Source organism: Nelusetta ayraudi, unplaced genomic scaffold (assembly GCF_046127955.1).
Source record: "Nelusetta ayraudi isolate G7.1 ecotype Tasmania unplaced genomic scaffold, CSIRO-AGI_Nayr_v1 ptg000002l, whole genome shotgun sequence".
Lineage (NCBI taxonomy): Eukaryota > Metazoa > Chordata > Actinopteri > Tetraodontiformes > Monacanthidae > Nelusetta > Nelusetta ayraudi.
In genome coordinates, this window is record NW_027466052.1 from 10,853,486 (window position 1) to 10,867,815 (window position 14,330).

The 14,330-nt window shown below is 46.0% G+C and overlaps 1 protein-coding gene across 8 annotated transcripts in view; it reads right to left on the reverse strand.

The window, feature by feature from the left end:
* hipk3b (homeodomain interacting protein kinase 3b) overlaps window positions 1-14,330 on the reverse strand; it is a 35,135-nt gene that overhangs the window by 3,671 nt on the left and 17,134 nt on the right. For 6 of the 8 annotated variants that reach the window (XM_076023609.1, XM_076023617.1, XM_076023601.1 and 3 more), the window contains exons 3-13: window positions 10,469-10,592; window positions 6,159-6,278; window positions 5,676-5,762; window positions 5,018-5,202; window positions 4,762-4,921; window positions 2,933-3,056; window positions 2,721-2,842; window positions 2,429-2,553; window positions 1,510-2,085; window positions 886-1,032; window positions 528-790 (exon numbers count right to left, since the gene is read on the reverse strand). In XM_076023609.1, coding sequence (XP_075879724.1) covers window positions 528-790; window positions 886-1,032; window positions 1,510-2,085; window positions 2,429-2,553; window positions 2,721-2,842; window positions 2,933-3,056; window positions 4,762-4,921; window positions 5,018-5,202; window positions 5,676-5,762; window positions 6,159-6,278; window positions 10,469-10,592 — 2,033 coding nt within the window. The remainder of the gene's footprint in view (window positions 1-527; window positions 791-885; window positions 1,033-1,509; window positions 2,086-2,428; window positions 2,554-2,720; window positions 2,843-2,932; window positions 3,057-4,761; window positions 4,922-5,017; window positions 5,203-5,675; window positions 5,763-6,158; window positions 6,279-10,468; window positions 10,593-14,330) is intronic. The other 2 variants (XM_076023651.1, XM_076023626.1) reach the window with 1 other exon arrangement.

Below are 14,330 nucleotides of genomic sequence, written 5' to 3' on the forward strand. Positions count from 1 at the left end.
ATGTTGTCTTGCTGTTAAGATTAGTTGTTACATTTTTCTCTTTGGTTACTTGTAAAAAACATTTCGTATCCTCCTCCCTCCAAACATAACACGCCGCTTTCACTTGAAGTGAACTGGTCACGTGACGATGTAAATGCGAGAAAAAAAAACACCTCAAGAGAGCATCAACACCTTTTCGCCATATTTGAGTTGTTTTGAAGTTTAGTGCTCCCATTACCAGTTTTTTTTTTATTGTGATATTTAGGTTTTGCGCAATTCTAGGGTTAATGTAAACACAGCCAGTGTTGATTGTGTGTGATTCTCCCCAGTTCCTCTTTCACTCGAAAACAGTAACGAAAGTCCACTCTGATATTTTGGTGTACAACATTCCAACAATTCATCCACTCTCCGTGTTTGTGGAAATCATACAGCGATGCAAATGAGCCGATATCGCAACGATTCCTGGTAGCTGATTTGACATTTTACATGCGTACGTCAGTCAATTCACAGTCAGACATTATGTCGTGACTTTTCATTTCTTTTTTTACCCGTGTTGCCAAGCGTCTCCGCGACGATCCCAGAACTGTTGTTGTTGTTCTGCACCCTCATTGGAGGCACCGCCACCGTGCGAACAGTTGGCTTGCTGGGCTCCGTCTCCGGGGCGACGCAGGCGACACGGGGCTCGCAGTTCTGATTGCCGCCCGGGATGAAGCGCTGCTCCGCGAAGGGACTGGCGCCGTGGCCGGAGGCGTCCGAGGTGGGCGAGTCGTCCACGGTGTCGCAGCCGCTCTCCTGCTCGTCGTCCGACATGCTGCGATGGGGAGCAAACAGGCAAAAGGCATTTCAGAGAATCGCAGATAAAAAGCTTTTGCCGTGTGACGCGCGAGCGAGTGGCGTCAGTCGCACCTGTTGGGGTGTTTGCGCGGCGAAGTGCCGGACTGGGCTGAGGCCGACGAGCTGGTGCTGAGCGTGCTCTCTGGGCTACTGAGGGAGCAGACCCTCTCCATGCTGACGGTGCTCTGGCACGCATCGCACTCCGCACTACCCTTACACCTGGGTGATAAGAAAGAGGGAGATAAAAATATAAAAGTTTTTCTTTGTTTTCTTTTTTAAGAAACAATAGAATAGAATAGAATAGTCGGCCTTTATAATCACATATATCCCTCCATTTTCAATACCCGCTTCTTCCTGAGCTCAGGGTCACGGGGGTCTGCTGGAGCCTATCCCAGCTGTCATAGGGCGAAGGGCAGGGTGACACCCTGGACAAGTCGCCAGTTCATCACAGTGCCACATAGGGACAAACAACCATTCGCACTCAACCTACAGACAATTTAGAGTTTCCAATTCACCTTACATGCATATTTTTGGACTGTGGGAGGATGCTGGAGAACCCCGAGAGAACCATCGGGGAAATTAACACAATTGGGGCAACAATATAGTGCAAAGAGAAAAAAATATATATTTATTAAAAATAACTAAACAAATAAAAAACTAATTTATACATCATGCCGTTCGGCGCCCGGTACTCACTCCTCCAGCGAGTGCCCCTGCGCACCCTCCTCTTCGTCGCTGCTGATGCTGATGACACTAACGGTGGGGCTGGCCAGCTCGGAGATGACCATGGCCGGCCTCTTCTGGCCCTGCGACGCAGGCAGCTCCTCGCAGTCGTGCCCCACAGTGCAACAGCTCTCCTCCACCCGCCCTGTTCCCTGCTCCTCTCTGGCAGTGCGCCCTTCCTCGGGGCATCTGGCCTCCTCCTCCTCGACTCCCTGCACATTCTTTGCTGTGTCGGCCATCTTTGGGGACTGGCATGCTAAATTTTGGACGTTTGTCGTTTGGGAGAAGTTGCTGCCCCTGTTTGTTGGAAGAACGACTGAACCGTTAGCATTCGCGTAACGCGCGCTGGAGACGCAAGAGGTGAAAGTTTGGCCGGCGTACCTGTTCACACAAGGCTTGGTTCTCTTATTGGCAGCTGGCTGTGGCCACACCACGTGTGCGATGCCTATGTTGATTGGCTGGTGGGTGGACATGGTCATTTGGTTAGTTAGGAATGGCTGGGGATGTGCAATCATGGAGCTGTAATGGTTTCCATGGGGACGCACTTTCCTGCAATAAAGAAAGAGAACATTGCAAAATGAGCCAAAAGCCTTTAGCACCATTACTGACAAAACAGTCTCAGTCACTGCTGGTCCCAAAGGACATGTATGACTCATCTATCATTAACATTCAAGGGAGCAAAATGCAGTGTATGAGAGCAGTGAAGCCTCTCTCTGGAGTGCGCGTGGCAAACGCAAGGAAATGAAGCACTTTTGAATAAACTATGCAACATGTGAACGGCACAAAAGTGTATTTGGAACCGCAAAGAACACGCGAGGGAAAGGAGGTAACTACAGGAGGGCTGAAGACAAGAGAGTCTCCAGCATCTTGTGAGCAGAAAAACAACGCTTACCCCCAATCACTCAGTCTCTGTGAGCCCGCCATGCTGTCAGATGCCAAAGTTGTTGGTGGCGGGGGAACAGAGGTCACCTGCTGCCAAGTGGGCACCAAGATCTGCTGTGCGCGGTTAGACCAGGCCTGTTGAAGTGAAACGGCTTAAAGTTACATCAACGCTTTTTTTTTTCTTTTTTTTTTGTTAAACCACATTAACAATTTTAAAAAGATGAAGCAAGGTGGCCTATCAGTTTCCATCCATGTCTTATGACCACTGTTAACGTCACTTGAATTGCTCCAATCCACTTTACCTGTGTGATGACTCCAGGTCTGATTTGCAGGGGCTGGATGGGGGGGGGCTGATTGGCCAGAGGCACAGACGCCTCCATTCGAACCGAGTAACCGGTCGGTTTGGCTGAGGTGGTTGGGATTCCTGCAGTGGGGAAATGATCAGTTAGCGATTCATTTGTAATGAAGAGACTGTAGTGTGGCATTTGACAGTAAAGAAATAAACCATGTCTACCTTGAATGGTTGGTGGACATAAAATGAGTGCCTGCTGAAATGAATCGTTGCATCCAAACTGTCCGCTTCCTGTCTGCAGCGGTATCCCAGGGTGCATCACCGAGGGCCCAGACGGCGCAAGCCCCTGATAATTGGAAAACGAGTCTGAATTAACAACTCGGAAGCTTTAAAACTAAGATGTGAAACCCCAGTAGATGGCAAAATCAGGAGCAATTTCTTCTGCTGAAAAGCAGGGTTACGGTCCGGCATATCTTGGTGACATTTCCGAGAGGAAATAATCAAATATTTATTGATTACTACCAAGCTGACAGAATCCAAGCACACTGGTGCCGAACGATCAGGAGTAATCCAGCAATACTAGCAATTGTACTTTGGGACAGACACGAGCAGTAAACAAAGAGCAACATGTGACTCTGCCTCCCAACCCCGCACAGCGCTCGTGCCTTGACCATAACTACTTTTATTGGATAAGCAGCACCACGCTTTCATTGTTCTGCTACTGCGCCTGCAAAGCGCCCTGCCCCCCTTGCACGTGACGGCAAACACAAAGGAAGTCTTGTCGAGGCCAACGCTTAAAGGACGCCACAGTTTCTGCTAAAAGTCTGTCCCAAGTGAAATAATCAACTAGTCTGATGTTAAACTGCAAGTTAGGGGGAAGCCCTCCGATATGCACTACCAGTCAGAAGTTTGGACACGCCTTCCCATGCAATGCTTCTTCTTTATCTTTAGTCCTTTCTACAATGTAGAGATGCATACTGAAGGCATCAAATATGAGTAATATGTATGAAATTATGTAACAAAGAAAACATTGTTAAATAATTAAATATTTTATATGAAGGGTGGCTATTTTGAAGAAACGTTTTCTGAGTTGTCACCCTTTTTTTGGTTTACAACATAATACGGCACGTTTCATGCATTCATTGATTTGAAGTGAGAATCTATGTAAATAGGCTATCAAGGAGATTTAAACACAGCCATGTCTTTGAATTGAACGGCACCTCATGAGTTTGCATTTATCTTAGCATTTAATGTACAGATGTCCCTTTGTTAAGTTGCGCATCATGAAAAGGTCCGACGGCATTTAGAGGGTCAGCTCTCTTCATCGGCACAGTCATTGATTTGCACCGTTGCCATGACCTCAGGAGACGTGACGTGACTGCGTTGCCATGACAGCGGTGCTGAAACGCAATAAGATGCCACGTCGATATACATGGAAGCCATAATGGGGAGGAAATTATCGACACTAGCGGCCTTCACAAGGGCGGAAAACAATGCAGTGTGCGTGTGTCAACAACACACTACCTGCAATTATTCATACGTACACTCCCGGTCAAAAGTTTGGACACATACTTCTGATTAAATGGTTTTTCACTCATTTTCATGACCGTTTACATTGCAGATTGTCACTCAAGGCATCAAAACTATGAATGAACACATAAAACGTAAAAAAAAAAAAAAAAAAAAAAGTGTGAAATAACAACAAATACAACAACTTTTCTATTTTAGATGATCTTCCGAGTAGCCACCCTTCATATTAAATATATATATATATATATATAAAACATACAACATATAATAACATATTTACGGTATTTCCTTTTTTTCTTTTGCCACATTAATCAACATATCTTGGTCATATATTTGATGTCTTCAGTATGTATCTACAGTGTACAAAGTAGTAAAGATAAAGAAGTAAAGAAGAAGCAGGTGTGTCCAAACTTTTGATTGGTAGTGTATATAGGGTGTTTTTTTAAGAAAAGAAAAAAATCAGTAAACATAATAGAACTACAAGACTTTGAAGGAAATGGAAAACATCCTGTATGACCGACCTGTGCGTGGACGCCGTTCACCTTGCCAAATGGGTGGCTGACAGAGGCAGGTGGGTTGGTGTTCACAGGTCTGACGAAAGGACCTTTATTCCTGTTGGCTGCCTCATACGTGTTTGTGCGGCTCCAGCAAATATCCATGATGTGGAAACACGACTTCACTCTGCAGTGAATTGGAACAGGTTGAAAGTTAGGCCGCAAACACGGGCAAGAGTTTGTTTTTTGTTTTTTGTTTTCCTTTCAAATAAACAAGCCCTACTGGTTGCTGTGTGGAAAGTCAAGCAGGTGTTGCATGGTCACAAAGGGGTGGCTGAGAGCTTCTGCGGGGGCAATCCTCTCCTCCGCATCGATCAACAACATCTTCTTCAGCAGGCCCACAAACTCCCTACGGTCGGCCTTCTCCGCGAGCAAGTCACTACCTTCCAGATTCATCACCAAGTTCACCTGCAAGACATTTTGCCGTCACTGCTACATGCACATATTTCTGTCACTGTGGGAACTTATCAAAGAGGAAACGCTGAGACAAAAGAGGAATTGCTTGCAAAGTCACTGTGGTTTTTTTCCGCCACCTTGCATCGAGCATTTCCAATGAATAACAAGCGTCAGGTCTGAAAGCTAATTTCAGGAAGCCTCAGAGCTGGTTTCGCTGGGAATTTCCACCTGCAGTTTGCTTCGAGAGAAAAGAGTGGGGAAAATCCCACAACTTCAGTTTTCAAAAAACGCAATCTGTAACCACCGTCAATTCATCTGGCGCTCTTATCCTTCCCACTAATTAGTTGTGTACTCTCTTAACAGTTCAGACGGCTGCCAAAGGACATCCTCTACTAAAGGCTTTAAAGACCTGGTGGCCGACATCCCACTCTGAACTTCCTCAGGAGCTCTATTATTAGACAGCCAGTGTCAGTCAAGCAACATACGTGCGCTATGTCGTCCAAACAGCTGAAGATGTACTTTCTGGCTTCCTTTGATTTCATTCCCGTCTCCGTCTCGTGTTCATCTGTTGACTGCGGGAAGAAGAGAGCACATTGAGAGAGTCTTCAAAGGAGGCAGGTTTGAAATAGGTTTAAAACGTAGCATTGTTGAAGAGGATGTCAATAGGATACTGAAAGAGAGTAATTGTGTCTGAGTGTGTGAGTGAATGGGTGAATGAGAGGCCTTTGCAAAGTGCTTTGGGGTACCGTGAAGGTGCTGGAAAGCGCTATATAAGTGCAGTGCTTTTACCATTTAGTTCTGACAACTGGGACAAACAAACCCACTTTGGATTTATTTAATTCTGCCCCGTTTCATTTGTTGAATGACATTAAATAAAAAAAATCAGCCTTTGCACTGACAAAAATAGATGAAATTGTGCCACAACGACGACATTTGCAGTATTTGGCAAGTGTGGAAATAAACCGTACCTTTATTCTCCAAGCTGCATATGGTGAGTCCGGCTCTTTGCAAAAGAACCGCACTGTCTTCGTCCCCGCATTCAGCAAATGCTCCCCCGGCAAACCTTGCGTCTGAGAAATGTAGCGGATCTGTTGAATATCGCAGAGAAAGAAAAGGGAAAAAAAAACAATATTACAGTTTTAATCATGAAAAGGCAATTAAATACTTTGATTAAAAGACAATTCTCTCCCGACACAATCTCTGCTGTTTTCTCAAGAGTTGACTCTGTCCAAGCACCCCGTGTCTCCTCTTTTTGGGATGCACTCAGTTCAGAGAGGACGACCGCTGAAGAGACCTTGTACGTGACACACGCCTGATAAAAAGCTGGACCGAGGTAAGACCCGGGCACTCTGGCGACTGTGTTCATGACCACTGGAAGGTGTCAGGGTCTTTCCGCGTACACTTTGATAACAAGTTCCCTGCGGCCTCAAGGCCAACCGCATCCCCTCGGTAATGATGCTTGTCAGTCAACACGGCGAGGACAAAAGTCTCACGCGCGGGTTTATAGGAGGGGACCGGCGAGAGGCACCACTGACGTTATTTACACCAAAGTGTGAAAGGTCAGGGGCCGCCGGTGATTCAGCGCCGCTGCGAGGCAGGGACGGCGCCAAGAACTCGGGAAGCAATCGCTGAAGAAGGACGCTCGCTGCCAGGAGGGAGCGAGCAACGGAGAGAGAAGAATGTTTTGATTTTGGAGCTCGTTATGGTGCTCATTATGTGGACCTCTTACACTGAAGAGCAACATCAATTTGCAGCTTTGTGACTGGACTGTACATAGAGGTCTCGGTATTTGCGCGACCAGTGGCTTTGAGTTGGTTATACAAGACTGAAAAAGTACGCAATTCACCGGACTTCACATGGATGGTGTGATAAAGGCTTTATCTGTTGAGCTGTTTTGAGTTTTTTCCCCCCTTTGACCTGCTGATTTGAGTCACCGTAACTTTCTGTTCACAAACGAACAGTCGATTCCACGAAACATTAAATCGGAAGTACCCTAAATTTGTTTCTATACAGCTGCAGCGTAACTCAGCGACAGCTGTACACAGCAACGGGCCCTAAAATGAGGAAAAAATAAACCCAAAACAACAGCGTGAGCGTGCAGCATGAGGGTGAGAGAATTCTTGTGATGGGAAAACCCTGATATCTCCTGCCGAAGGCGTGCCGCTTCGGAGAACTTACAACGCAGTGAGATCACTGCTGCACAACGACTGTTACACGAGACAACTATGCAGCAAGCCCGGGCCTGGAGGGAAAAAAGGGGGCAAGAATTACAAAAAAATATACATAAATAAATAATACAAATGATGCTTGTTTGCATAAAAGCAAAAGAAAAGAAAAAAAAGAAACTTGCAGCAAAGCCACAAGAAACCCCAGTTCAGCAAAACTGAGGTCAGGCTACAGTTTGTAGCAGCTTTCACTTAATTCCTTCTGGAGCCTTAACTCACAGCAACCCAAATCCAGCCTGCCTCCACTGACCCTGCCAACATCCTCTTGTTCTTACAGACGCTGCAGGTTGCCAGCTGGGCCGAGCACCAAGGACGAGAAGGACAGAAACAACGGGCAAACATTATTTTGCACCCTGCGCGTATGGTTACACCAAATGTGCGATGCAGTGATAGGCAGAAGGCGGAGACTCTCTTCACCCATAATGACAGAGGGGCTGAATATGAGCTTTGTCGTTATCAGAGGGGCGTGCGCGGCTTCCCGCTGCGCTGCTGCGCACGAACAACCAAGTGAGTAAGAGGAGGGAGGATGAAGAGAAAGTTCTAAATACAATATGCTGTGTGCTACGGAACAAGACCTCCTGCAGAAAGATAAGATGCAGAGAGGAGGGAGGAGGAAGAGGATGAGATGTTGGTGACTCCACTCGGCTCTGGCCAGAACAATCCGCAGGTCCCTGGAGGAAGTCTCGCTGCAGCAGGCAGCAGGCAGCTGGCAGCAGGCAGCTGGCCGGCTGTTGGCTGGAACAGCCAGGAATGTCAGGGAACGCTCTGATACCTGCTATTTTGTGCACAAAAAGTCCAGTTCCTACGATTACACTGAAAATGTTTTCAAGTTTCAATTCCATGTTTGGCTGTTTTTTTGGTGATCTATATCTATATAGATAGACAGGTAAAAACTTTATTAATCCCTGGAGGGAGTTCCCTCAGGGAAATTTGGGTTCCAGTAGGAGCAGCAGTAAAAACACAATAAAAGTGACAGACACCGACACGGCTTAAATTCCACCACCGCCCTGTGTTCTATGTCCTCCCCCATCCCACCTCCTGACAAAACAAGGTGCCGCGGCAAACTGGAAGGCTGCTGTCACTCACCGTCACGGAATATTTGTGGCGTAATGTGGCCTCAATAAAGGCCAATAAGGTCGGATCTTTCATTCTTTTCTTTTCTTACTTTTAAATGAGCAGTTTTGCTGTGTTGCCAGCCTCTGGGTTCCAAGTCTGAGGCCTTAAAAAGCTGTTTCACTTTTGAACTCCAGTGCAGCTGGAGCTCAGGTGTGTCTCTCAAACTATCCCTGTGGCAGGCACACGGCCAATTTCAGCATGCAGACGCTTTCAAATGGAAAAAGAAAATCAGTGACTGATGCCTATAATGGGTACAGGCGTCACTAGACACCTCTCTTAATCGATAAAGACACTAGCACGGCTTTGTATGGCTTCTGCTTTATGTTAAACAGTTCAAGAATCAATGCCATCAAAGACACAAATGTTCAGGTATGCATTTCCACCGCAGGAGTTGCAGAAGTGGAGCCTGATGCTGTGTTGAATCCAGCCAGAAGACCAAGCGCCCAAAATACCCTCAGTCTTGTCATCAGCAGACAATAATAGACAATAATATCCAATGCAGGATCTCAAACTTTAAATAACTTCAGAGAGGTGCCATGACAGAGGCTGTTGGCCTCTTTGATCCAAACCTTTAATCAAAGTGCTCGCTCTCAGCTGACATTTTTGCTTTTCAATGCAAGCGTTTCTGACACGCACCCACCCTCCTCTCCCTTCATGAACCTAAACCGCATCATCAAAAACACCTGGCAGCCCGTCACTAAATTGTGGAGGCTGCCCGGCCCCGCAGATATTTATGAAGCTCTGTGCTCGCACTACTGATGCTGAAGCAGCGCTCCGGTCAAAATCTTTTCACTGATGTTCATTTTCTCTCGCTCGCGTCTCAATCCTCCGAGAGTGAATAACTATCCCAGGCCATAAAAACCACCCCAGTGTGAGCGCAGTGGGGCACCGAGGCTCAGCGCTGTAATGCAGGGTGCCGCGTGAGATGCAGACCGGGGATCTGTTGGAAGATTTGTGGAAAGCAGAGCAAAGGAACACAGCTCACTGTAAGATCAGTCTTTCACTCTCTCTACCTCTCTCTCTACCTCTCTCTGGAAAGACACTGGTTGTGTGTTTAACTCAAAACATCTCTCATTACAGCAGTCATCACCACAAATAAGACTTTTGCCACACTGTCACAGACATCAGCGACAAACACTCTAAAAAAAGAAAAAGAAAGACGTGACTATTACACTAATTTGGTGCTGTAACTCCCTCGAGCCCTCAGTCACTTACTTTATCTCACCCAACATCCATGTAGTTAGAAAAAGACAGATTAATTCTCCAAGCGCTGAATGTTTTTCTACCATCTTCATAAATCCCCATAATGCCACAAACACAGCATTTGACCTCACGCGGATTTGAATAACTTTGCTTTTTTTAGGCTTTAAATAGAGCGAAAATGATGAAGTCTGTTCTCAGCTTTCACTCTGAACGCACCTATTGACTTTATTCAGTATTTTTCACCTCTTCCTTCCAAATAAACCCTTGCAAATGATCAGACGTGAGACTGCGGTTAAGGAAAAATGGAAAATTGAAAAGTAAAAGCAACGCCTGCAACTGTAACCTGCAAGAAAGAGAGCAGTAACTTGTACGCAAAGCGTAAAACTAGAGTGGCTTCTCAGTGGGTTGCCTTGAGTAACAGTGGAAGAAAACAAAAGACGGTGTTGGGGAAAGTGGGGGACAGAGAGCAGAAACAAAATAACTGGTCTTAACCAAAGGGCGTAACGCTCCCTTTTGTTCCGATCCACACGTGAGAGCAGTGCATGGGTGTGGACGGAGCGACCAGTGGAAGAAAGAGGAGAGCCAAGAACTTTCCATGTGGCAACGGGACAGCAAGGAGCGAGAGAGTCATTCTTTTTGAAAACTCGAGGGGAGAAGTGTAGCTCAACCGAGCAGGAGGTGCAGCTGTGAGGGGCGTCATTATAGCAGTGCCGGGTCGGAGGACGGTCATTTACCTGGTCGTATTCCAGAGCCCCGGGATAAAGGGGCCAGCCCAGAAAAAGTTCAGCGATCACACATCCCAGGGACCACATGTCTATGGCTTCACAAAACGGTAATCCCAAAATAATCTCTGGAGCCCTGCGGAACAATGGAGAAGAGAGAGGTGTTAACGTCACATGGAAATGAACCATTAATATATACACTCCATTTGGGCAGGTGTTATATTAATGAAACACAACAATGATTTTTCCAGGGAAGAAATATTTACATTGGTTCGTTCAATTGTAAGTTATGTATCGTGCCAGTATAGGTACTGCTGCTATAGCAGTGGAGCGATGGGCAAGATGTAAAACCAACACTGAGACTTTTCAGGATTTCTCCTGCGCCGTTCATAACAACAAATAAAACCGCCTTCTAAAAATAAGATTTCTTGACAGTCACCCAGTTTTACTCAAAAGCTCTTTGGCAACAAAAGAGCCTAAATATAGACGTCTTTATGTGCTTCTTCGAGTCTGCCCTTATTTATTTGGAATCATTTGATTAGACGTTTCAACAACGGTAATTTCAGGGAGAAAAAGGGGAAGTGTTGAAATAATCGCAACCATGGGTGGCAGTCCAGTTATGTATAATTTATCTAGTTTGGCCAAGACCAAACAAGAAACTGATGATGGCCATTTCAGTGCGGTCCAAGTGTCCGGGGGGCTGGAGCGAGCAGCGGGTGGCTGAGTCAGTGGGTTAGCAGGGCGAGCGGGCAGAGGCTATTCTGTGAGCTGCGCTTCCTAGACGCGGGAGCAGCTACCTCCGAGCGAGTACAAGTGTAACGCCGCGTCACGGGAACAGGCAGGGGTGACGCAGACCTGTCAGCACCAATCAAGGTAAGACATTGCGACAAACAGTCCGGCGCCGTGTGTTTAGGACGCGCCGCAAATCCTCTGGAGCATGACAGCGTGGTTGCAGCGCGAGGCGGCCGCCCGTGTTGCCTTTCCAACACGTGATTTTGTGTGGGAAGCGGTCTCAAAGCTCATTAAAATTAAGATGACACAGAAAGACCAGCTATCGAAGGAGAGAGTAAATACTCATTAGGCAACTCGAGATGCTGTTTGTCTCAAGAGCAGTCATTTTCACTGTGGAAAAAAAATAAAATGACGGCCGTGGCTGAAATAATTAGGGATTTATGTTGAGACCCAGTATTTCTAACCCCAACCCAACCCACTTTAAATAACTGCTGTTTGTAAACTTTAAAAACGGCATCATTCTGAGTATGTAGATCGTCTTATGTTAAAAATCGATATATAGAAATATAGAAGCAGTAGACGACAGTGTCAAAAGCTGCATTTCCATTACAGTTTAATAAAAGCGATATTTATAAAATCTCGACAAAGTTCAATTGCGATTTGCAATTTGTGTGTCCATTGAATGGTGTGAAGCGCACAAACTGTAATTCTCAGAAAATCTCATCCCGCGAGCACCCCACGTTGAGGAGGATGGAGGTACCAAACAAAACGCGTCATTTTCATTTGAAGTGAACTGGTCACGTGACCCGGTACGTCACGTCCGGTGATGTGTAAAAAAAGATTTCCATGACCAGTTTTTGTGCAATTCTAAGGGTAGTGGAAACGCATCCACTGACCCAGACCTGAATGAAATGTTTTTTTATTCTCTATGAGCATGAAGAAAACATATCAGACAAATAAATAATAATTAATAGATTTGGGGGGGTGGGGAGATTCTCCAACCACTTGCCATTTAAAAGACTGCTGGTTCAGAGAGCCCCAGACGAGCCATTTAGGCCATAGCTGGATTTCACAGTCCGCATAACAGTCGATCTAGCAGGTCAATACTGCAGGTGTCTTTGGCGCCATATGTGCCTAAATGTAGTTGCACATATGGCGAGCATGAGTTTAAGACAAATTTATCACAGGCTAAAAAGAAAGTGCAGCAACAGCTGGTGCGGTGGGAGGCATAGCAGCAGAAAACCAAACAGGCAATTATGTGAACCATCCCAGGCTCACAGCAGACTTGTCCTATTTATAAGGAAGACGATTTCCCCGCAGGAACTCGGGGGGGAGGGGGAATGGCATCGCAGCACAAAGCTACGGCTGAAAGATGAACAAGTACAAGAGGACGGTTTAATGTTCTGGACTGAGGCGAGACATTTAGCAATAGACACCGTCTCACCAAACAGTTCCAGGAACTACGTCAAAGTGGCTACCAAACACAGCAAAAAATACACAAGAACTAAACACACACACCTACGGGGCCTTTTTGTTGTTGTTTGCATTTGCAATACAAAGAACCATCTGTGTCGTAATGGGTCATTAGCTTAGCACAAGCTATTTAAACAACTTCAAGAGTTCCCAGTCTGCATGACTATCTGTTGCTTTTTTTTTTTAACTATGTTTTTACAAAAGACCTTTTTCCATTGTGAACGACACCATGAAAACATGACGGACTGCCAGGTGTATTCAATCAAAAGATTTCATCAAATTAGTCTTACTTTGGATTGGACGCCAATTTCTGATTTCTTAGCCAGAAAAAAAAACCAATATGAAATACATTAAATTGGGTATTAGTGTAGTGGAAGCTTTCAAATAACCTCATCCGTCTTTCCATGCTCCAACAGACAGCATTTTCAATCTGCCTGTTAATGAATGCCATCACCAATAAGAAGGGAGAAGGCATACAAAAGGCAAGTGACCGCTCGAAGTTGCTCTGAAGACTTGAGAAGAAGAAACTGCAATGGGTTGAAAATCACGACTGCGGTTACAAATATTGCGCAATGCATGCGGCAACAGCGGCAGTCTTATAGGACCTGTATGCTTAATGCAATTCATGAAAGGGCACTGAAAGCCCAACTCCATGGACAAACGTTGTTTTGCTTTACTTTAGGCCAGTGGTTCTCAAACTTTCTCTGTCACGCCCCACCTTGGAGGAAGAATATTTTTCTAGAAGCCCCCAAATTTGACGTGGCTGTGTCTTGAGGGATCCCGATGAACCTGCAAGTGGCCCCATGTCTCTAGGACAAAGTTGACTTTTGACCCAATAGACTTGCATGGCATTAGGGCAGTGGTTGTCAAACTCTCTCTGTCACGCCCCACCTTGGACAGAGAAACTTTTTCACGTCCCCCCAGACGTAAAATTATGGGGGGGGGTGCCACCCACTTTGAGAAACACTGCTTTAGGCTCAATAAGGACAGCAGCGCAAAGCAGCTAACCACAATCAAGTGACCCACAATGAATGTCGAGCAGTTAAAAAATGTGATTTGTACCACGGAAATGAGAGAGCGGGTTAACCTCATCACCTTCCTAGTGTTGCCTTTCGTTTCCAAACACCGTCTATACATTGGATAAATCTGATGGATATGAGGAATGCTGCAATGGACCGCCGACAGAGACAGTACAAGACTGGATTCTCATCTTTTTCAAATCACATTTCACCCAAAGACTTTGCAACTGCGTCACGTCAACGTCAACGAAAGGTTCACTTTACCCTATGTTGACAGTTGGTATTGTTTTTTTTCCCTTTCTTGATGCCGCGTGAGCAATAGCGAGACACGAATGATCACGGCGAGAAATGATGACGGCTGAAACAAAACAAAGGGATCTTTCTCCGTTTTCTTCCCTTCTTTTGCCGCTGAGAAACAGGTAGTGTAGTGGTTGTTGCCATGGTTTCACTGCTCTTCCCTAATCAACGCAATCTTCACAGCTCTCCAGCGAAACCAAATCTATTTTCCCCCACTGTCCTCGGGATATGACGTACGAGCTCGCAGGGCCACCGGACGTGCGGGAGCAGGAGCCTCGTGACAGTGTGCCGCCACGTGCAAAGCATTACAGGAAACCAACAGGCACAACAAAACACACCAAGGAAGCGTCCGC